Below are 23,654 nucleotides of genomic sequence, written 5' to 3' on the forward strand. Positions count from 1 at the left end.
ATTGATTTACCGTATTTTTTAAGTCGTAGTCATTTATAATGTTGCCAAAAATTAATTTTTTTGTAATGAAAGAAAATAAATATTCAAGTAAGCAATAATAACTTTGTATTTTTAAATAATAATAATAATAATAATAATAAAACTTTCCTAATACGAACTCAAAAAAAGTTATAAGAAAAGTAATATGCACTCTTTTGTTATTAATGGCAGCGACATTTTAGCCAAACTCCATTCCCGAAATTACCCTCCCAAATTCCTATTCTGCCATTTCTCTGCTTATCTCAGCCAGTTCCTCGGAAACCACCGTCCCCCGAGGCTCCAGACGTAAACCGCCACGGATTCCGACATGTCCGTCTCCGTCTCAATTCATCCCCCCTCTCTCCGGCGCGATTCAGATTCCGAACCTTTGATAGATTCCAGATACCGTGAGTCATTTTTACACATAGTATCGGCTTTTTTCGTTTTTGGTGAGTTTCGGGTGTCAATGAGGTTAAAAAAGTTAAAAAATTTTGATGATAGGTGAGGGACCATATGCATTTTATATACATAATGTGGGTTTTTTTAGTTTGGTTGGTTTTTGTGGAATTTAATTGGGGTTTTCCAAGTGTGTGATGGATTTTAGGTCTTGGCTAGGCTTTGTTTACAATGTAAGTAATTATTTTCAGAATTGCTAATATATAACTGTTAACTTTTTCCTTGTTTTACCTCTCCTTAATTTGGTATGTATTGCCTTAATTTAATTCAAGTCCATTTAGCATGGTAAGTTCTTGCCAATACTAATGTAGGTGATAAATTTGCTCTGTTGATAGTTGGGATAAAGTCATAAGAACCAGAAATAGGTTCTGAGAAGACATGTGGACTCATTCAAACATAAGAGTGTATGTACTGTGCGGAGGGAGAAAATCAAGTGGCTACTGCATTCTTTTCTTCCATACTTCTTTTGCTGATAATAAGTTGGCATTTCTGCTATATTTGTGTTAAAAGATTCATATTCTTCACTTACACACTAGAAACTGATAAAAACGAATGCACTTAAGCATGGAGATGACCTTTTTAATTTCTTAGGCTGTCCTTGGAAATTGCAATAATATGATATGAAACCCCAAAACTTCTAAGACGCTTTACTCTTAGAAATAACACTTCTTACTTTTCTCTTTTCATGTTATTGCTGGTGATTCTAAGTGTTGAAAGAGATCCGATGTTGAAATTCTTCAAAAGCTAATGTATTCAGATTTCATTTTTTTGCTTGCATTCTCTAGAAACCATGATTTTGCACAATGTATGACAGCTTTTTGATCAGGGTTTGGCTTGCAGAGTATATGTATCACTCTTTGCAAAAATCTCTCTTCTTCTCCTTCCAATCCCTTCTCTTTGTTACACATTTCTATTGTCCATCATGCTGCAGGGAAAGGGGATGGGCCGACAACCACTGTGGATGAAGATACTGCCTTCTCCAATAAAACTACCTTGCGCAAGAAAAGATATTCTATCAACTCCATGAGATGCTTTGGAGTGGAATTAACTCCAGATAGCATTGCTGTTGCTATGGTATACTTTGTTCAGGGTGTTCTGGGCCTTTCTAGACTTGCAGTCAGTTTCTACTTGAAAGATGATCTTCATCTGGACCCTGCAGAGGTAATAATAAGTAATGAATTAGGTCAATGGGATGTGAATGTACTACCTGTAAAAAGTAATCAGTTATTTTTCCAAGAAGTTATATCAGGATGTGTCTCTTATCTAAATAAGAAAGAGAGAGAGATATTGATTAATGTTAGCTTCAATAAGCTCGCATTTTTTCATAAGTTGGATAAATTTGTGTGTATGGCCTTGTATCATGAGACGATGACTCTGGAATGAAAAATGTTGGCTAATTTTTCAGCCAAATATCGGTTCTACGCATTTCATCTGCACGTGGAATTAGTATCCAAGAGTTGAGAAATATGCTGCAATTCCATTACTAACTATATTGTTTGGAAGATTTTACAGTTATCAGTGTTTTGAGTAACTAACGATACCCTTTATAGCCCAATTACATTATATCTTAGATGCCATCTTGGCCAAGTTTATTCAATATCTAATACATCAAGTAGCTTCTTCTTTTTGACAGTATTACAGACTGATGATTCAAGTATATGATTACTTTAGTTAATTCACTATACTCAGTATATGATTACCTTATTACATTCACTAGTCAGTATATCGCTTTAGTTAATTCACTAGTCATTATTGGACCTTCTCTCTATGCTTTCAACAAGGAACTCAGGTTTGCATCTTTTGTGGAAAACATTAAAATTAATCACTTACAATTTTTCATGGTTGACTAGACAGCTGTCATATCTGGTTTCTCATCATTACCTTGGCTTGTCAAACCTCTGTACGGGTTCATCAGGTGTATATCAACTCACCCTGATTATCTATTTTATCCTTGTTTTTAGGATAAAATTTTCCTAATGTAACTATCAATGTTTTGTTACAGTGATTCCTTCCCACTTTTTGGCTATAGAAGAAGGTCATATTTGGTACTGTCAGGACTTCTAGGAGCTTTCTCATGGAGTTTGATGGCTACCTTTGTTGACAGCAAATATGGTGTTGCATTCTGCATACTTCTTGGTTCTCTTTCTGTAGCATTTTCAGATGTAGTAAGTACTTAGTACTTTGGTCTCTCAAGATATGTGTAATGTAGAATTATCGTACTTGTGCACATGCTTTCTCGTGTTCCAAAGCTGTTGGTGATAAATGCATGTCTCTATAAGTCAATATGTTGTTTTGAGCTGAATATAGACTTCTTGTGTCATATTTGCACTTTGCAATGATAGTGAAAGTTGTAAATAGCCTGTCCTTTTATAGCTACTTTTTTGGTTCAATGACATTAAGCTCATTTTCTCGCTTTCTAGAACCTGAAGATATCTCTATCTAGTGGACCTAGTTTTCTGTCATCATTCTTAGATTTTTGTTGTGGGAATTGCAACAATTTATCTCTCAAGGTTTCTAGTTTGATTTGCCCCTGTATTTCTTATATCTCATTTTAGTTCCAATCACTTTCCAGATTTATGCTAGCAACGACAATGCTTTATTTCATACAAACTAAAACGTATTTCTGCTGAATTAAGTAGTGTTCAGAATAAGCCAGGTATAAGTACTTACAGGGCTAGAACAGATGTAAATCAAACTTGTGTGCATAGTGTTTTCAGTGAATAATTTGACTGCATACAAAGGTGTTGTCTTACAACCCAAATTGGAAGAGGGTGACTATTTCCTTCAAGTGAGGAGGTTCGTGGCTTCCTGTGGAAGCAACTTGGGCCTGTCATTTTGGGAAGTTGTTCACAAAGTGTTATTTCATGTGGCCTAAGTCTTCCTTGCATCACTTTTCAATGACCCTGGGTTTTAGGTATCTTGGAAGGAGAAGGAGTTGACCTATATATGTCGAACAACTTGTTGCTGTCACGATCAGGGTGCGAAAGAATACTGCTATCTGCAAGTGGTTCATTTCATTGTGCTTGAGTTTGTTATGAAATTCAAATTCAATTAACTGGCCACTTTGCCCTTCCAAAGTGGAATTTTCTACAGCCAAATGGACCATAATGTTTGCCAACAAATTGAATTAACCTAACTTTCAAGGCTGATCTGGCAAAAGTTATGGAGTGCATGCATTGGCTGCCCGAATCATTTGTGGGGCTTATTGAAATCATTTGATACTTTACGCCCATGATAGTTCATCTGCATATGCAATATATTTTCAGATCTCTATACCCACTTATGACCTCAATAGAGTTTTAAAGTCATTTTGCTGCGTGGATTTGTAGTTCGTCTCTCAGTTATTTAATTTCTCCACCTGCTAGTCTATTGATAAAACACTGTACAGGTTGTGGACTCTATGGTTGTAGAGAGGGCTCGCGGCGAATCACAAAGCATGTCAGGATCTCTTCAGTCCTTATGCTGGGGTTCCTCTGCTTTTGGGGGTATTGTCAGTTCCTACTTCAGTGGATCCTTGGTGGGTGCCTATGGTGTCAGGTTCGGCAGATATTCTATCTTTTTCATTTCTAGCATTTCTGGTCAATACCGACTTATGCATGAATTTCCAAAAACTACTTGCAGGTTTGTCTTTGGACTAACAGCTTTGCTTCCCTTAATAACATCTGCAGTAGCAGTTCTAGTAAAAGAGCAGTCAGTGCTCGGCCCTGCAAGGGGACAGAACATTTTGTTGGACAGTACTGACTTTCTAGCAAGCTCAGAGAGTAGCATGGCTCAATTGTGGGATGCTGTAAAGCAGCCGAATGTATTTCTTCCTACCTTATTTATTTTCCTATGGCAATCAACACCGCACTCTGATTCTGCCATGTTTTATTTCACGTACGTTGCTTCCTGATGTTCGAGTCCTTGATATGTATTATAATTTCCTTTTGTCTTCTTGGTGATGTCTATTGAGATTTCTTTGTTTCCAGTACAAATAAACTTGGGTTTACCCCAGAGTTTCTGGGACGTGTGAAGCTAGTCACTTCTGTTGCATCACTGGTTGGTGTTGGAATTTATAATGGTTTCTTGAAAAGTGTTCGTTTGAGGAAGATATTTCTGGTGACTACCGTTACTGGTTCAGCTCTTGGGATGACTCAAGTAAGATTTCATTCCCCCTTAATTCAAGGCCATTTTGGATGATTTGCATCTTCCAGTATGTATTTTTCATTTGATTTTCTATGCTATCTTTTAGGTTTTGCTAGTCACTGGATTGAACCGGCAGTTTGGTATAAGCGATGAGTGGTTTGCGATCGGTGACTCAATGATACTAACAGTTCTTGGACAGGTATTTCTTTGCCCATCATAATAACAATTATAGCTTGTGTATGTCTTTCCTGAAAGATGAATGACAAATTTCTGTTTCAGGTGTCATTCATGCCTGTTCTTGTATTAGCAGCAAAAATATGCCCGGAGGGCATGGAGGCGACTCTTTTTGCAACCCTGATGTCCGTATCAAATGGTGGGAGTGTCCTCGGGGGTTTGATGGGAGCTGGACTAACTCAGCTCTTTGGTGTGACAAAGGACAGATTTGACAATTTAACCCCTCTCATAATACTTTGCAATCTCAGCTCATTGCTACCTTTACCACTGCTGGGCCTCCTTCCTGAAGATATAGCTGATGCAGACTCTAAAGAGAGCAGCGACATTGAAATGAAATCCAACTGAACCTGGAATTTCTACTATAAGAAAATGACTGAATAGCTACGAAAAAAATTAATGCTAAAATCAGCATCGAGCTAACTAGCAAGTAAAATTCTTACTAAACTCGTTGACAATCTACATTAGCAATGAATGCCACTATTTTGCAATGAATATATATCGTTGCTATTAGCGTTATTTCTTGTAGCGTCCAGAGTTGGGTGGATTTTGAACGCATGGTTAGCTAGCTTTAGGAATAATCACTGATAGAGAAATAGTTGTATATATGAGAAAATGGTGATTTAGAATTGCGATGTTTAATCAGTTAGTCCTGATTGTTGGGCAGTCTCCTGATTATCATAAACCATGTCAGGAAACAGCACATTTCTCCAGTTGTATTCTATGTAAAAATTTCTCTTCAAATTCAGGTACCCTTTGGATTCAGTTGCTTGTCTGAGTACTCTGAGTTCCCTGTATTGTACAATTTTGTACTAGTAATTGTCTGAGAAAACCACTCATGCATCACACAATAAATGATCAGTCCATATACGTAATATTTCCTTGGTAGGCCTAACGTGTTAATAACATGCAAATGCAAATGATCCATACTGCCTAATGTTCCAATGTTTTTTACTACACGAGCTTCATTCGCTTGCAAGAAACGTCGCCTCTTCTTATGTTAGTGCGCTAGAATCTGAGGCATAAGTGATGTCCAGGATTCTGTCATTTTCGGGCAGCCAGAAACAGAAATCAGATTGTGAAAACAAGTTGAGCCCAGAATGTGAAATAGGGGATAGGGACAGTGTGGGTGCTTGTTGGGAACCTTTCATGTGGGAAACTGATTGGGAATCACATGGGTGTGTTTGTGTGTAGTCACATCTGATCCAATTTTCAACAACAAAATTAGGACATTAACAACCAGACCAGCTTTTGGGGTTTGGCACTGCAGCCCGTAAAGATGAAAAGAGTTGGTTGATATGTTCCAACTTGGTGCCCTACAAATCTATCCCCAAAACCAACACTCTTGCATTATTTTAAAGACTGATGGCTCAATCATAGGCATCCACATGATGTTTTTTTCTGCACAAGTTCCCATGTATTCAATGCTTCTTTCATGCTATAGCATAATGCAAGATCTACATACATCTGCTTCATGAATGACTCTTAGTCGTAATTTTCTTTTCTTAACTCGGAAAAATTGCTGAAAGATCAACCAACACAACAATTTTCTTTAGACATGATCATAAGAGTTTTCGTCCTTATCAAATATTTGATCTATGTTGAGAATTTTCAAAAGAATTAAATTTATTTTCAGCAGACTTATAAACGAGTTTTCAGAATACAAAAGTTGTTATTGAATTTTATATGAAATTAAAGCTCTGTAATCTAGTTTCAAATGGTCCAATTAGTTTATTAATTTTTTTTACGAAAAATTATGATTGTTTTATCAGGGCTATAAAAAAAAGATAATGACGTTTTGAATTTTGTTTTTGTATTTATTCTATACACAAAAGTATATGCTTATTAGGTGGTATTTGGACCTATAAAAGGACTTGTAATATAATGTTATTCAAGTGAATAGAGAGGAGCAATTTAGAGTACAAGATTTATAAGATATAGCCCTCATATCTTCCTTCAAAAGTATAGTTATAACATTGAAGCCACGATAGCGTCCAACAATCTAAACCACAATTAGTTACTTCCTAATTAAAGGATGAATCTATTACAATAGCTCCATATATAGAAATAGAAAAATGAATCAAAACCACTTTCTGTAATTAGGTTATGGATCAACAGCCCTATTTATTAAGTAGGAATGGTTGCTTTCATTTATTGACAATGTATTTTATGCATATGCATGCTATATAGCCAGGAATTCAAGTGTACATGCATGGCTTGTCTGCCCTCTGCAGGTTTCATAGTTTTGGATAAGATATTACTACCAACGAACTAAACCTATTATTCTGCCAAAAACATTAATCCTAAAGTTGTATTATGATAATAGTTGGTCATCCAATAGTAAGACCCCTAATGATTGAAGTTATTCTGATGCCAAAACATCATATAGTTTCATAATTATACTAATAATTAATAATGTTAGATGCAAATGTGATACAGGAATGAACCACCTGCCAGGCATTTTAATATATATTCCAATGCTAATAAATTAATAATAATGTATTAAGTAACATTAATTAAGTTTTGGTTAAAGCAATAATTCTTCATTATATTTTATTAGTGATAAAAAGTTATGCGAAAGTTATCACTATATGATATAATAAATATATTGTCCTTGAATTATCATTATTGAGTTGTAATTATACATGTAGGCGTTACCGATTAAAACATGCACTTAAACAAAATTCTCGTTTTTTATAATATTTATATCGTCATCAAATAATATTTGGTCCTGGATAGTAGGATTCTTTTCCTGCCGTGCTTGTATGGCCAAAATATGAAAAATAAAATAAAAATACGATCATATAACAAGTAAATGATTTCATCCCATAATATTACCCTCGCCCACAAAACGAAAAAAGATAATTACATCTATAGTAGATAAAGGTACACACTAGCCATAAATATTAGTTTGATAATCCATTAGCACAGATGATAAGTACAATAATTGCAGTTATAATAAGCTAACCACTTAGCCTATATCAATCATCATGACAAGGAATTAATCACCACAACCTCATCATCATAATGTAGAATTATGTAATAAGAAGCACCAAATTTAGCAACCAAAAACATCATTTCTTAATTTACATTGTTTAATTATTACATTCTTTGTTTTTATCTCAGACATGATATGATCCGCACACTATATAAAAATTGTCTGAACTTTTAAAAATGAAAAGGGGGTTGGATGATTGGAGTGGGAATTGAATGAAGAGAAATAGGAATAAGTGGTTAGAAGATCAGGAAAACATATGTATAGGGCATGTGGGAAGCCATGTGAAGAACATTAAATACAAAACTTAGGCCCCGCGCAGACAATCTTAAACCTACTTGCACATATGATGATGATAATGAAGAAGAAGAAAAACAAGAGCCCATGTGAGAATAATTGCATTTCTTGAAACAATGGATATATATATATATATATATATAATATCTAGGGGATGAATGTAGTAATTCGAACAATTATAAGGTTATATTATTATAAGTAGTACCTTTGTAATTAAGTTTCAATATAATCGCATATCAGTATCTAATTAATAAGCTGATTTGAGGAAAAGTTCTTGAAATATCCGACGAGTAGCATGGAGTAATTTTACGATGAACATAATGATTCATCAAAGGAGTCTTTTTTTCTTTTCTTTTCTTTTTTTAGTAGGGAGTCAAGCGAATACAGACCCTCTTCACCACAATGTAGGCTCGACCACCTAGGCCATGAGCCTTGTTGATATCCATCAACCTCGTCTAAGTATGTAAGATTTATCAAAAGAGTTGTTTTTAAAAGTAGCAAGAACGAAAAATAATCACTTTTCAACTATATATATAAAAATTGACTATATAAATGTAAAAGTATTCATGAAACATACCAATATATCGATAGTTAAAAGCAAATTCGTGTTTGAGTTTCATGATGGTAGAAAAAAAAGAGAATTAAAAAATATGAAATTTCATGGCAATAATGTGTACATTTGGTGCATGTATGATCGAGAGGTTTTGATTGTTTTAGAAGCAAAAGAAAGAGAGGAACAGAGAACTCCTGATGGGGTCAATATATCGGAGTTGCCTGCTGCCTACTCAACAACAAAATTAAACACTCTACACTTTTAATTTATTGTGTGGCCACAAATCCAAACATGGTCTTTTTTTACTCAAATTAAATTTAATTGAATTAAATTAATATAGAACAAATATGATACATTTGTTATGATGTGATTAGTCATTTTTCATAAACTATACACCAATCACATTGTAAGTATATTACAATACTTGTCATATATAATTGGTTAGGTTCGGTCAAACTCGATCTTATTAAAACTCATTGGACATCCATTAAATTAATAACTAAACTCGAAATAATTAAAAACAAGTTTGAACAATAATGCGTTTGACTCGACTGAAATCTTTTATAGCCCTACCTAAGAAATGAGAATTCCTAATTTTAAATGGTTTAATACTCGTCTAACTCTCTGTGCTAAATCACTATTTTAATTCGAAAAATTCTTACAATAAGGTAAACAATTAGGAAAAAGTAAAAAAAAAAAAAAAAAGGTACTCTATTTAATAAATTTTTATTTCTATCCTTCTTCAAAAACTAACTCCATTTTATTTAATATAGTTAAGTATTTTCAGACTTCCTCTTGATGTAGTAGATTTGTCCTACTTTAGTTGTCTAATACTATCTTACGGTGTCTTTGTCATTTTTTGCCCTACAAATGGCCACTTTCTGATTTGTAGAAAAAACAAAAACCTAAAATATAAAGGATTAAATTGACAATACGGAAATAGGGTGCAACTCCGCACCTCTTTTTTGACCATCTTGCCTTTGCTAAAGCTTGCATATGCACTTGTCCACTTTCCCAATATAGAGTTGCTAAAAAAATGACTGAAATAATTAATGTGAAACAAAAAAAATAAAAACTTTTAAGAAATGAAAAAAAAAAAAGTTACGATTTTTAAGGAAAAAAAAAACAAATTGTGTCTAAAACGTAAGGAATATTATAGTAATAAATGATGTCTTAGTCCAATAATTAATGTTGAAATATCATGTGTAAATTTGATATCATGAGGTCGTATACTGCTGTGTATGGTATTTTTGTTTCTTTTGTTTTATATTAGTTTATTATAAACTTATTTTATTATTTTTAGGTTATATTGATATATTAGTTGAATTAATAATTTGCTTAATCTATTGAAATATTGATGTAATCATGTAATTATCACATTAAAATAATTGTCATTGTGAAAAGAAATATAGATTGTAGATGTAATAAGCAATGCTTAAATGCATTTTTGGTCTGTAACTTAAGTCCTTTGACTTTTTCGTCTTTTAGAATTTCAGGGTATCATTTTCGTCATGTATTTTTTTAATTTTCAGTCATTTCATTTGTCGGAGTTTATCCTTCTTGCCGGTGGAGGTGAAATTCCAAAAGAAAAGAATTAAATCATAAAAATTAAAAATAATAAAATAAAAAAAAAACAAAAAAAGCCAAGGGGCATAATTAATAACAGGACCAAAATACATTTAACCTAATAAGTAAACATATAAATTCCCTTCAGAAACGTCAACCTATACTTTCATGACCAAATTAATGTTACAAAAAGAATAAACAATAAGTTGCTGAATCATCCTATAATATTAAAATTCGAAGAATCCTTTATTATTCTTATTCTCTCCCCAAAGTCCCTATTAAATTGAAAATGAGGGGTATTAATTTAAAGTCTCTTTATTTATTTAATATATAGAAATAAATTGTATTTTTAGTTATAATTGATGATCTTAATCTTTTCTACTAAATATTAATAGAAGTATGATACTTTGTCACGTGGGAAACTATATTTTGTAATTAATTACAATAATATAATGGTCGCACGAGCGTCGATACAAAGAAAATAATTTAATGGTAGGTAAAATTAATAAAATTGGACCATAAATTAAATTGGTCCTGCACAAATTAATTACGTTGTAGCTAGGCAGATAAGTATTGTCAATAAAATACAGTGAACTAAAGACGTAATGATGATTATCGACATTAACTACGATGTCTATGCATAGCATTATCTTTTTGACTATTAAAGTTATAATTGTTGTTGCTAATAATTGTTAATTTAGAAATGCTTATGAAATTAAAAGTATAATATGGGCTCATTTGGTTCATATGATAGGATTACGCGTGACGAGATTGGGTGGGATGAAAAATTGAATGATAAACCTTTCATTATATATTATTCGATTTGAGGTATTGTACGTATGATATCCCATGTGATAATATAATATAGTATTTGGTTGAAGAGATTATGAAGTATGATTAAAAGTAACAAGGCTATTAAGAGTATCATTTTAAGTTAATTTTATTTTTATATTGTAACTTGTGAATGATTTTAAAAAATATAAATTATTTATTGAAATAAAATTAATTTGTCGAATATTTTCTTCTTCTATATTCGTAAGAAACAGAAGTTCTAAATACACATTTAATTTGGCAACTAATCAAAACTCAAATATTTTTCAAAAGCTCCAAAAAAAATAAAGTAATATTTTTTTTATTATATTTTATGATCTAATTATTATAATTTAGAATACGATTTTTTAATCATTTAGGAAAAGAAAGAACTCTGAAGATTGTTCAAACGAGTCATCTGGTTATTGTTCGTGGAGAGAAGAAATAGATAGAAAGAAAAATGGAGGAAGAGGGGAGAGAAAGACTATGGAGAGTGGAAGGACAAATGAGAAAATGTATTTTTAAAATAGGTTTATAATAATTGGTGGGACTGTGTCCCATCTAAGAGATAAAATCCATTATCCTATAAATCCTTATAAATAAGACTGAGTCCAATATTAGTACAGGATTCTAATAATACCAATCAAATGTGTGATTATATATGAAAAAAATTTTACAATGTCTAATCACGAAACAAACGAGATCTAGATATATACGTATCATTAGAAAACAAGTAGCCCTGCCCTAAACCAAACCACTTAACTAATAACGTGGGATATATATTATGCTTTAATAATTGAATGTTGTCATAATTTTTCTAGTAATGCTACCATGTAATGAAATTAGAAATTCAGCTATTGAGAAAAACGATGGAAATTAGGATTTTATATTGCTTGCAATGTGTATATTATCCAAAAATAATTGTAATCACGTGCCTTCCCTTTAATCAATTATTATGAAGAGTCCATTTCATCAAGACTACACACTTTCTTGCAATTAAATCAAACCTAGTCCCACTTATTCCATGTCTTGCCCATTTGTATAAGCGATACGTGGGAGAATTAAGACAGGTAGTTATAATTTAGGTCATCAAAATCATTACTTGTATTAATTCTATTAATTTTTTGTAATATTAATGGGGTGGATTATTATTTCGAGTTGTGTTGTGACTAATTTTAAGAATATTCTTTTTTAATTTGTGATTATTTATCGAACACGTTTAAACTATATTAAATGTATATATGGTGCATTAAATAAATATTGAATTATTTTACTAGTCGTGCAATAATATTAGGATCATGTGGGCTATTTAATAGTATGTTAACGTTAACTCGTGTATTACATTGAATTCCTGACATCTGTGAAGGAATGGACTACTCAAGTAATTAATGGCATTAACTTTGTGTTACAACTTACGTGGTATGTCATAGTAATTGTTAGGAATTAGGTCACGTTACGTGCAACACATTTCTCCATTACACTAACATGTTGTAAAATAATTAATCTATCTAATCCAACAGTGCAATATTAATCATTGTTCAGGTTGAATAATTCAATTCCTTTATTTAGGTGGGTTGAATTATTTAATCTAAATAATTTAAGCAAATATAATATAATTAAAATAGGATTTTTTTTTTATCCTCTCATGTAAATTAATCATATATATCACAAAGTTTTGTCTGTGATGGAATTTTAATGAAAGAAGTAAATCGATCTGACAAATAATAACTTACTAAAAAGTTTGAGTAGTCCGTTGCGTGACAGTCCCAAACAACATTAGGTATGTATGCATGTCATATTGAAGTTTGTGCAATAAATAGGGCAGCTTGGAACAGTGGGTGGGTATGAATATGGTTCTAACGGCAGAAACTATGTGCGCCTGCGCCACCACTATAATTCTCACACCAAATCCCTTTGCATTAAATGCTGATCAGTTGAGTTGAATACCTCTTAAAAGATTGGTCTGAGTTTAGACAAATTTTAGTTTTAGGCCAATAGCAATTATTGGGTAAAGTATGGTTTAGAGTGTTTGTCGTGGTGCTAACCACCGGCGACCCGTGAACATAAACTAACTCAAGTGGTGAATGAATTCACCTACAGAACTAACATGTCAGACACACACACATATATATAACAATTATTGGTCTGTGAAAAAATTCATACCGTTTCTATTTTTATTTTTTCGATACTTCAATATTTAATACATTTACAAATTTCTCAAAAAATTACCATTATCAGAAGCAAAAAACGAGACACCAATAGAGCAAATTATCGATCTTGAAATATTCTTACAGGAGTGAAGGTTCATCTAATAAATATTACTATATATATTTATCGTGTGGATGATCAGCACTCTTCTTATAATGTTTTCTAACCATATAATAAATTAATTGAATTCCCGTTTATCTAAACCAATCATACCTGATTTAAATTAAAATTCTTTTTTTTTAACGGTATGGAGCCCTTCAAACTATGTCAACCGAAAATAACTGCTAATCGGACATTATAAAATGTTTTATGCCTAAGAAAACAAAGGAGGAGCAGTTCAGGCAAGTCATCGAATTCAAGAAACCTGTCTTGAATATATTTAAACTGAAACCACATCAGGAGGAGGGTGGGGGTCCCCCCGCCCGCGGGGCCACATTGTCTCATATTCCACTGCCCAATGTCCCTTAGAACATGGAGAAAATTATGGCAACTTTCCCTACTATAAGTTCTCTCTTTTCTCTTCTCTCTTATTCCCACATCCCATAACACCCTCTCACTCAACTGCCGCATTACTCCTACTATATTTGGTGAATTATAGATGGAGATTGAATTGGTGAAGTGTGAGTGCTGTGGACTGAAGGAAGAGTGCACTCAGGACTACATTAACGGAGTGAAGGCCAAGTTCGACGGGAAATGGTTGTGTGGTTTGTGTTCCGAGGCTGTGAGAGACGAAGTCAGCAGAGGGAAGAAGCAATTCGGAGTGGACGAGGCTGTTAAAGCTCACATGTCGTTCTGTCGTAAGTACAAATCGAATCCGGCGATTCGGGTCGCTGACGGGATGAGGCAGATGTTGAGAAGAAGAGCGGGGGACAGTTCTTCGTCGCCATCTTCGTCCAAGAAGTATTCAAGATCAGCAAGCACTTCCCAAGTCGGAGATAACTCCAGATTCTCGTATTACTAGATAGATAGGGAAACAAGATTCCAGACCATGTTCTTGTCGTCTGTACAGGGAGGTTATTTCGATCGATGGAGAGGGTTTTACCTGGTTTTGTCTTTTTTCTTTTTTAAAGAAATTTATCTGCTGTTTTTAGATCCTTTTTCCGTTTAGTAAAAAGAGGCAGCATGAGTATATCGGGGAAAAAGGTTTTTAGCTCGTAGTAAGCAGTTGCGTTCTGTTGATCAGGCACTGATTCATTCAGTTCTTCCTCGGGTACAGCAAATTAATCCTTAGGTTTAGGCTAAAGATTCAGGGCCAGGTTACTACAAAATAACATATGCATGCTGATGAGTAAATAGCCTGTTCATCATGTAGAAGAAGTTCAGTTGTAAGATGATCAGAAGCAGTGGACACTTTATTACATGCTGTGTGTGTGTGTGTGTGTGTGTGTGTGTGTTTTGCATAAAGATAGTTGAACAGAAGTCATCTTAATTCGGACAACAAATGAAAGAATGGAATTGATGTGCTTGATCAATCAGATTCATCTGCTTCATTTGATTGAATTGTTAAGTCGTATTTCCATAAGCAATTAGTTTACCAACTAATTGGTGAAAAGGCGTTATTAATTATGTTAACAAGCTCAACTAACTCACAACTCGACACTTTTATGATCATCATTTCACCAATGTCTTCCCAGAAAGCAATCTTAAAGAAAATCAGGCTGAGGTGGAGCAACATTGGTCGCATCAATTTATAATTAATTATAAGTATATATCTAATTAAGGGCAACAAGATTTTAATGTTGTTACTTCTTTACTTGTCTTAATTATATTATCACCTTGCAAGAATTCTGACAACATATGTTATAGTTGGTTGACCGTTGTTGGAGTAGTTTATCTGCTCCGTTAAAGGAGAGTGAATATATACCAGTGCTCACATACTTGGGATTATGCAACATAATCGAAATGAAACAAAAACTTAAACAAAATTGACAGTCACAGATAAACTATTGAACTAGAACACCTGTAAAATATATAATAAAAGTTACTAAAATATCACTGGCAAGAATATACGATATTGGTTAAACTTCATGCTCTTAGAGCCGTGTGCTCATAATTGGGATTTCTAGAAGCAAATTAATGCAATTGCCTCGAATGATGTCTGTAGTCGGCAACATCTCAAGTTATTATCATCCCAGTCATCTTTGTGTACTATACTGCTGTTGTTACATCAAAGATAAGTTTCTGCCATCACTGTACTGTGTTTGGTTTGTAAAGGGCACACATAGTTTGTGCAAAGTGATATGTTGCAGCATGCATCTCGAATCATTTTCAGACATCTGCCAGGCAATAGTTCATTTCTTGGCCCATGCCCTTGTGCTAACCCTGGAAACGTCTATATCCATCATCGTTGAATGTAGAATTAACATTAATCATCCCAGAATTCTATATATTGTATGTACAAAGAGGAGAAAGTCCTCTCACAGGTGTCAAGAATATATATACCACAGATGCAATTTCTATATATACATCACGTGGATTTGAGTTATTTCATTTCCTCTTTCTATACAATTAGCATTAATAGCAAGTGATATATATGGTCAATCTCCCATGTCATAGGGTAACCGCTGGTGAAATGGTCGAACTCCCACGTCGGGAGTTAATCGTCCATGAAGTAGCTGAACTTTTACGGTAGGAGGTAATCATCAATGAAATAGCCTAACTTCCACATAATTGGGCAATAATTGTCAATGAAACCTTTCGATCAATAATCGAATGGAATGGGGCGCTCTCACATGACACGTATTGGGAGGAGTTGAGAGGGATCTTGACAGAGCCCCTCCAACAACCAAGTCAGACCATGAATGATCCCTAAACAGATAGACCTTAGCTTGTTGAATAGCCAAAGATGATAGCCCTTGAAAATCAGAAGGAATAGATTTTAAAGGAATGAAACAGAAAATTGTAATCTGATGATAAAGTGCATGCATTACAACAATCTTTTCACTATTGATGAGATAATTACTATGCCCTTATCAACATGACAAAAAGCATCTTCCTTTTAGGACAATAAAATTAATAATGTGATGAGTATTTGCAAGAAGAATATGATGGTGGTCCATTTCCAAACACCCCGCATATTATTATACATAATGTTAAGCCAGAAAGGTATCTTTTTCTACCCGATCGATCTACTCAATGAATAGCTTTTTTATAAAGAATTGATTCCCTTTTCTTGAACTCTTTGGACCACTTTATCTTATTATGTTTAATTTAGTACAGGAACCGCTCGTTTCTGCAGTTTTACTTGTAAGGATTTGACATTCCTTTCAAGCATCATTCTTAAAGGAAAGGCTGGTAGTCTTCCTCCTGGATTCTTCGGTTTCTAGGCAGACCACTTGTCTCTAAATCAGGACTTGCATAATACTTTTATATTGCATAATGCATAAGTAACAAGGAGTTGTCCTTGCTTTTACCTGTTCTACAAACTCGACATGTTAGAAATGGCACTTATTCGACTGAAACCGAATAACAGATGACTTCATACCTTACCCAAGGGAATTCTATTCAGTAGAGGATGGATTCTTGACATTATTAAGTAATCAAATTCCGTGTTTCTTTGTGTTAAGTAGACAGGTATATTCACATTCATGCCTGTCCGAATAGAAAGGTAGTTAGTAAAGTGATTTACATAAGGGGGAATGAAATAAACCGAGAAGTGGGGAAATTGCAATTTTGGTACTAAATGTGCTATATTTTTATTTTATGGGATAAAAAATACTACAGTTTTTCATCGTATGAAACTAAATATTAAGACAGTAAACTATGTGATCAAGAGTATTAACACCTCCATCTCTATTGCGTGTGACCAAAAGTGTAATTTTCCCCCAAAAAATTGTAGGGGTATCACAGTCATTTCGCATTGGCACTTGTCCATTTCCAGCTCCTCTTGTCTAATTAAAAAACCTGTCAGGTGACCGTTAGATTCAAATTTGAAAAAGAACATTTTCTTGTTTCTACTGCTCCAAGTTCTCAAGATAATCAAAACCCTGAAATGATCCGAGGAAGATCCAAAATTCTGGAAGAAAGCATGAAGACAGTGATTCTCACACCAAATTCCTCTGTAAAATCCACCACTACAATTGAGAGAAACCCGTCAGAAAGACGAGACAAGTTTTACTTTCCAGGATGAAGGAAAGATGCAAATTGCACCTGCGGAATATGCATCGCAAGCATAAATGCGACGCTTGAGTTGATGCCACACAGTATTCACAGAAGTCCTCTAACGAAACTCTCTACCTCATGGCCTACAATTCCAAGGACCCCTGTTTTTTTCGACTCCAAAAGCGAGTCTCAGATTAGCCCTACAACAATGTCTCCGCTTCTGAACTCTGCTACAAGTATGAGTTTTCAGGAGAAGGTGAAGAGGAGAAAGAGCTAGGGAGTTTGGTTATGGGGTTTGTTTGATGAAGTTTCTTCTGGCCTTGACCTTGGTTTTCGGGTTGGAGTACGGAGTCTCCTGGATGATCTCTGGTGTTCTGAAGACTACATTGACGCCAGATATTGTGAAAAGTCTGGGTGAGAAATCATGGGATCTTGAGGGCCTGAATGCAAGATTTCTGTTCTTGAAGAATAAGTTAGGAGGGTTAGCTGGCAACAGGGTTTCAAGTTGCAGCTCTGTTGATTGGGCGTAGAAAGTCAATCAGGTGTCATTTACGTAATCTTAAGCCTCATTAATCATTATAAACTTGTCTCTTTTGTTTCATTTTGATCTTCTGAAGAAAATCAGATGAGTTTTCTGCATATTGTTAAGTATGTTAAATCATGATTTGGGGTTTTAGGATGGTTTATTGTTGATTCGCGGCGGGTGTCGTATGGATCTTTCGGAAAATAACCATAGACAATTCATATTATCTTATGAATAAATTTCGCATGTAATTAAATGAATATACATATACATATATTAATTATATAAGCACATAATTATGAGGTTAATTATTTTTTATTAATAAAAAATAAATAAATTATATAAATATAATTTAAATAAAAAAGTATAATATTTATATTACGAGTCGTGGTTTGAGATTAAAAAATATATTTTTTTAAAAAAATTGTTATGTCATGATTTAAAACCACGATTCCATGTCGTGGTTCCAAACCACGACTAGCTTTATTTTTTATTTTTTTAAATATTGTTTAATTATTTTTTTTTATAAATTAATTGTATAAAATTTATTTTTGACAACATATTAAAGTTCAAAAAATTATAATATTAAAATTATATTAATTTAAAAAATTACAATTAAGTATACAAATATAATATTGTATATTCTTTGTATAATTGTAAAAAATATAATGGACTATACAATTATTTTCGACAGCTCCGCACATGCACATTTGATTGTGTAGAAAAAATCTCTTTGTTGGGCTTGTTGCCTTTCACGCGTTTGCGCCCATTCCATCTCGCTGTGAATACGTGATGCTTGGTTTCAACCAGGGGGTGAAGACATATAAAAATAGTAGTATCGTAAACCAACTCAAATTCCGGGACATCCTAATAATCTTTAGAATGCGCAGGTTCAAAGGATTTGGAATATGTATTCCTATAAACCATTAAATGTTTTGTACAAATGGATAGACGAGCAATCTACGGCCCACGTGATCGAACTGTATTGTCCAAACAAGCTTAATATATGTCAGATGACATTCCTAAAGGTGACCTAGATGCCGTACTAAAGGCGCGACGTGCGGATGGTACTTTTTGGACCCATTTTCAACAACATAATATTTTCGTACATATACCACAAATCCTACACCAAATAGAATTTTATAACGTCTACAGGTGCGGACGCCTTCAATTAAATTACCATCTCATCATTGCATTGGTGGAAAGGTGACGATCCGAAACACATACTTTCCATTTTCGTGTAGGAGAAGTCACAATTACCATACAAGATATCCAAATAATATGAGTACTCCCAATAGATGGCGAACCGATGATTGGAGTTAATTTCGACCGAACAACACAACAATAGCAGGAATATTGCCTTACTTATTTAGGCTTTAGTCCGGATGCAAATGCATTCAAGGTTCTAGACTGCAAACGCAAGTAATTATATCTCATTTAACGGTGGTCGAAATTACTCATAACACTCCACAGGAAATTGTCGTCCAGCATGCCCGTGCTGTTGCATTGCTCCTATTAGGTGGGATGATGTGCCCGAATTCATAAAGTACCTTAGTATCATTACTATATCTTTCAAAATTAGAAGATATAGAAACGATCAGGAACTATAGTTGGGGGAGTGTTGTGCTTGCATTTTTTATATTGTGAATTATACAATGTCAGCACAAAAGGCAAAGCTGCAATTGGTGGCGCACTGCAATTGTTGCAGGTAAAATTTAATTATTAACGTATACACAATATTTTTTGTTATGAATATTAATTAATCACACATATTTGTATTATTCTACAGATTTTGATATGGTCACAGATCACTCCACTTTGCCCAAGACTTGGTGCGGAATGACTACAAGATGGGCCAAGTCCAAATAGACAACAATAGCTGACTCCCAACAGCTTCCTATGGTGCTACTTAGAATTGTGAGCACACGTTCACCCGAACAGTACGAGCCACTGTCCGGGTGATAAGAGACATATTAGATGAGATGCGGGCGGATCAAATAACATAGATTTAATATTATACGTACATTTATATCGTGAATTAAATGCAAATTAATTTACATCTTTTTATTTATTACAGTTCATCTGGCAGCCATATGACATAGACTCAGATGTCATTATGGCTTATGCCGCTGATTTAAACCCCCAACTGTAGAGACATCATGTCTATTAGTATTCTATGCAATAGTGGAAATGCATCATCCCGAACGAGTTCTTCGCCAATTCCGCCAATTTGGGATGAGACAAAACATTTCAAAAGCAACCAAAACTCGGGATATGAGCCTCCATCAGATCTTCAGAAAATATCATACGGGTATAGATTGGCACCTGCAGCACATATAATATATCATTAGATGACAAAGATGATATGACACGATTATACAGATGCCACTCTTTTTCAATAGAAAAGAAACAGAACGAGGTTATTAGGAATGGTACTACAACATAACACGAAATTTCGTGTGTTATCTACTGATGGACGTGTGGAAAGTGGGTACCAACCTGGAGACGCACCTATGTTGCAAGTTGTGGTACGTTGTTATATAATATCATATACTTTAAATATTTTTTTACAACACAAGGCTCATTATTTTTCTATAATCTTCAGGCAGACGAGGTGAATGTCTTTGAAGCTTTGCGTCAATCTAGACCACTAAATATTGAAGGATATAATCAATTGATAGATAGATTCGAACACGGGTTACATATTATCAAGGAAGTCATAACCTATCAGCCACAACAAATTGCTTCTCCATCCGATGATGCTCCCTACAACATCCCACAGGCAAAGAAGAAGTTCTAGCCGAGTGTCTATTAGTTCAGTTGAACGTCATAATATTGGGGTGGATAGTTGGTCCTTCTATAGTATATACACCTCAGGATTATTACGTACTCCAACCACCTCAAAATTACTACATGTCTCAACTGCCTCAAGGTAATTAGTTTCAATCGGCTCCATCTATGCCAACCCAAACACAAGATTATTCTTCACAAATACATCTTGACCTTGGTCTTGATATTAATCAATCACATGCACCAGAATACAATATTTCATCAATTCTATTCCATCGTTTAGTGCATATCGTGATAATGTGGAGTCTAGTTTTGCAACAACATCAAATCGATTCGGTGGTGATGATAATGATGCACAAAATGAGCCAATGCAAAATGTGGGCAAGGAAATAAGAAGATACCTTACTCGCCTTGGTGAATCACTATTAGAGTAACTCACCCATGTCACAACTCAAATCCAAGGAGCTTCTGTTGATGCTCCAAGAAAGAACGTAGAGAGAGAATTGGAGAGAGTATTGTGATCAACTCATTTTTATCATATTTGTATTTCTATGTTGTAATTTGATTACAATCATGTATCCTATTTATAGGTGTACATAACTCTAGAGTCCATATTCCATTACATAATTAGAAGACTACAAACTCTATCCTAGATAAGGTTTATCTCAGAAGAGTCTTATTCCAACATATATTTGGGAAACTCAAACTCTATCTCAAATATGAATGCATATCGGGTCATGGATCCACTAACCCGACTCGATATCCGACTGGATCCATGGGAGAGGAGGTAAGCATTTGGGGATGGCCAGACCAAACTACTGGACTGCTTACAGCAGTTTTCGTCCCGATCATTCAGCATTGTATCAGGAAGAGTTACAGAGGTAACTCAATTTCTCACTGATCAATTAGCAAGTTGCTCTGGTTGTGCATTTTCATATTCTGGTTGCATTTTGTTCACTTGATTTAGCATTTGTACACATTTCTTTTCTTGCAGTGGTCCACCAGGGAAGCCAAGTATCCCGTTCATGGGAGCAAGGAAGATGGTGCAGTTTGATCCAAATACATGGATTCTGGAGTACAAGCAGAGGTTTCTCCTGGAAAATTCAAGACTTGTTTCCTCTGTGCTGGAATTCTTGAAGTTGGGCTAACAGGAGAGATTGAAAAGATGAAACAGGACTTCTTGCTGCCTTCTGCGTTTGGAAGAGGGAATTCTGATTTTACAGCTACTTAAGAAAGTCTTTAGCAATGAAGATCTTCTGTGTATTTCTCATTCCTCATTGAGAAGCTGTTGATGTATAAATGATATACATGCAAAATTCATTTTGTCTTTAGAGTTTTACTTGAAGAATTTTGGAGCAGATAAATTTTGAATTGTTGAAGTGTTCTACAACTACATGAATGAAAATATTTCTTGTTTAGTATAATTTTTGTTGGTTATCTGATTTCCTTGGACAAATTATTTTGAGCTATACTAAGAAAAGATTTGTTTGCAAGAAAATCAATTTACTTAGTAATTAAATGTAACCATAATTATTTTGTGATGTTAAATTTAATTAGAGCGTGGAAATAGGTAATTTTGGCCGACGACCAGAAATTAACCTCATAATTTGAGTAAACAAGTAAGGATTAAATAGAATCGCATCTATCCTTTTACTTTTCTTGGTGGGAATATTTATCCTTCTCCATTTATATGAATGCTTGATTCTTGAATGCATTCATCCTGCTCTTCACATAGATAAGTATACGTATATATAATAGGTTGGCCAAAACCCTTCATCTCCGATATTTTCACCATTAAACAGTGTACATTCACATGTATCAAATCTGGGAATGTTTGTACATATATGACTATTGGGAATCTTGTCCATCGTTGTTAAAGTTGTTCACAATCTACATATATTTCCACAAACCCTTTTCGTTAAACCTGAAAACTTGGTGGATAAGCCTCAATCTCAAACCGCACCTTTATTGATTCCATATTTTCATTTTCACCATCCAAGAAATCTTTTTTATCAAGACCTTTTTGTCCTGATAATATTCTTGTCCTCTCCACATCCACCATATATGGAGGTGATGAGGCCGGCAAACAAGAGAAGAATCACCATACACGTCTGCCGTGATTTCCACTACTCACAAATGGAAGGAACTGCCCGCAAAAAGCTCAGGAAATTGCCCCATGTTTTCAGCAAAGTCTTGGAATTGCCTTTCGCGTCTGATGCTGACGTGATTGTGGAGGAGCGGCCAGATCTTTTCCGGTTTGTTGCGGAAGTCAAGGTGGATGGAAAGGCAGGCCATGTCAAGGCTCATGCTGTGGAGATTCACCCTGGGGTTATCAAGATTGTGGTAAGAGATGATCACAAGCGTAAAGGTGGAGGTGATGTGGACTTGTTCTTGGACAAGTTAGAGGTTGACAAGTGGCGGTTCCGGTTGCCTTCATCGGCCCGGCCGGAGCTGGCCAAAGCAGCCTTTGTGGCTGGGGAACTCATAGTGACGGTGCCAAGGGGCGGCTGTGGCCGGGTGGATGGGGGAGAAATTTGGGGAGCTGGCAGCAGACTTGTTCTAGTACAATAGATTTCAAATCTGTTTGTCTTGAAAGTTACCTTTGCCTCCGCAAACATTAAGCAGCAATAAGACGATGAATTTTGATGAGACTTTTTTCAGCATTCTCTTGATTGTACATGTGACATGGTTTCATATATATAGAGGGATGCATATAGCGGGAATGTTTGGATTTGAACACCGATCTTCTTGGGAAAGTTCTTCCTACATCTGCATATTCCTAAATTATGGTTTTGGATTGGAATACGATGACTGCAAATAGAGGGGTTTGGAATTCATTCTCTTCCATGGCTGAGAAATTAGGAAGTGATCTATGTGATTACTACTTCGTAGAACATGAGGCGAATTTGGACAATCACCATGTCATCATTTTCAGTAGCTTTATTGGGAAATAAAGGAAAAGGAAGACATGTAAACCCGGA

At 34.6% G+C, this 23,654-nt stretch overlaps 3 protein-coding genes and 1 pseudogene across 4 annotated transcripts; all 4 read left to right on the forward strand.

Moving 5' to 3' along the window:
- Positions 1 to 215: 215 nt before the first annotated feature.
- Positions 216 to 5,595, forward strand: LOC105171330 (Major facilitator superfamily protein). Its single transcript, XM_011092403.3, has 9 exons — positions 216 to 425; positions 1,406 to 1,635; positions 2,325 to 2,389; positions 2,477 to 2,639; positions 3,863 to 4,011; positions 4,096 to 4,350; positions 4,443 to 4,611; positions 4,706 to 4,798; positions 4,879 to 5,595. The coding sequence occupies exons 1-9, from the start codon at positions 347 to 349 to the stop codon at positions 5,176 to 5,178; spliced, it is 1,503 nt and encodes a 500-aa protein (XP_011090705.1). The 5' UTR covers positions 216 to 346; the 3' UTR covers positions 5,179 to 5,595.
- Positions 5,596 to 13,596: 8,001 nt separating this feature from the next.
- Positions 13,597 to 14,401, forward strand: LOC105171331 (uncharacterized). Its single transcript, XM_011092404.3, has one exon. The coding sequence runs from the start codon at positions 13,858 to 13,860 to the stop codon at positions 14,218 to 14,220; it is 363 nt and encodes a 120-aa protein (XP_011090706.1). The 5' UTR covers positions 13,597 to 13,857; the 3' UTR covers positions 14,221 to 14,401.
- A 2,664-nt stretch (positions 14,402 to 17,065) lies between these two features.
- LOC110012691 (uncharacterized) lies at positions 17,066 to 21,943 on the forward strand (annotated as a pseudogene). Its single transcript, XR_016068021.1, has 3 exons — positions 17,066 to 17,887; positions 21,305 to 21,554; positions 21,668 to 21,943. The product of XR_016068021.1 is annotated as an uncharacterized LOC110012691 (transcript).
- Positions 21,944 to 22,605: 662 nt separating this feature from the next.
- Positions 22,606 to 23,333, forward strand: LOC105171332 (uncharacterized). The gene has a single exon (XM_011092405.3). It carries the CDS (start codon positions 22,738 to 22,740, stop codon positions 23,242 to 23,244), a length of 507 nt encoding a protein of 168 aa, XP_011090707.1. The 5' UTR covers positions 22,606 to 22,737; the 3' UTR covers positions 23,245 to 23,333.
- Positions 23,334 to 23,654: the final 321 nt, after the last annotated feature.

This window comes from Sesamum indicum, linkage group LG10 (assembly GCF_026168435.1).
Source record: "Sesamum indicum cultivar Baizhima isolate 11 linkage group LG10, ASM2616843v1, whole genome shotgun sequence".
Taxonomy (NCBI): Eukaryota; Viridiplantae; Streptophyta; class Magnoliopsida; order Lamiales; family Pedaliaceae; genus Sesamum; species Sesamum indicum.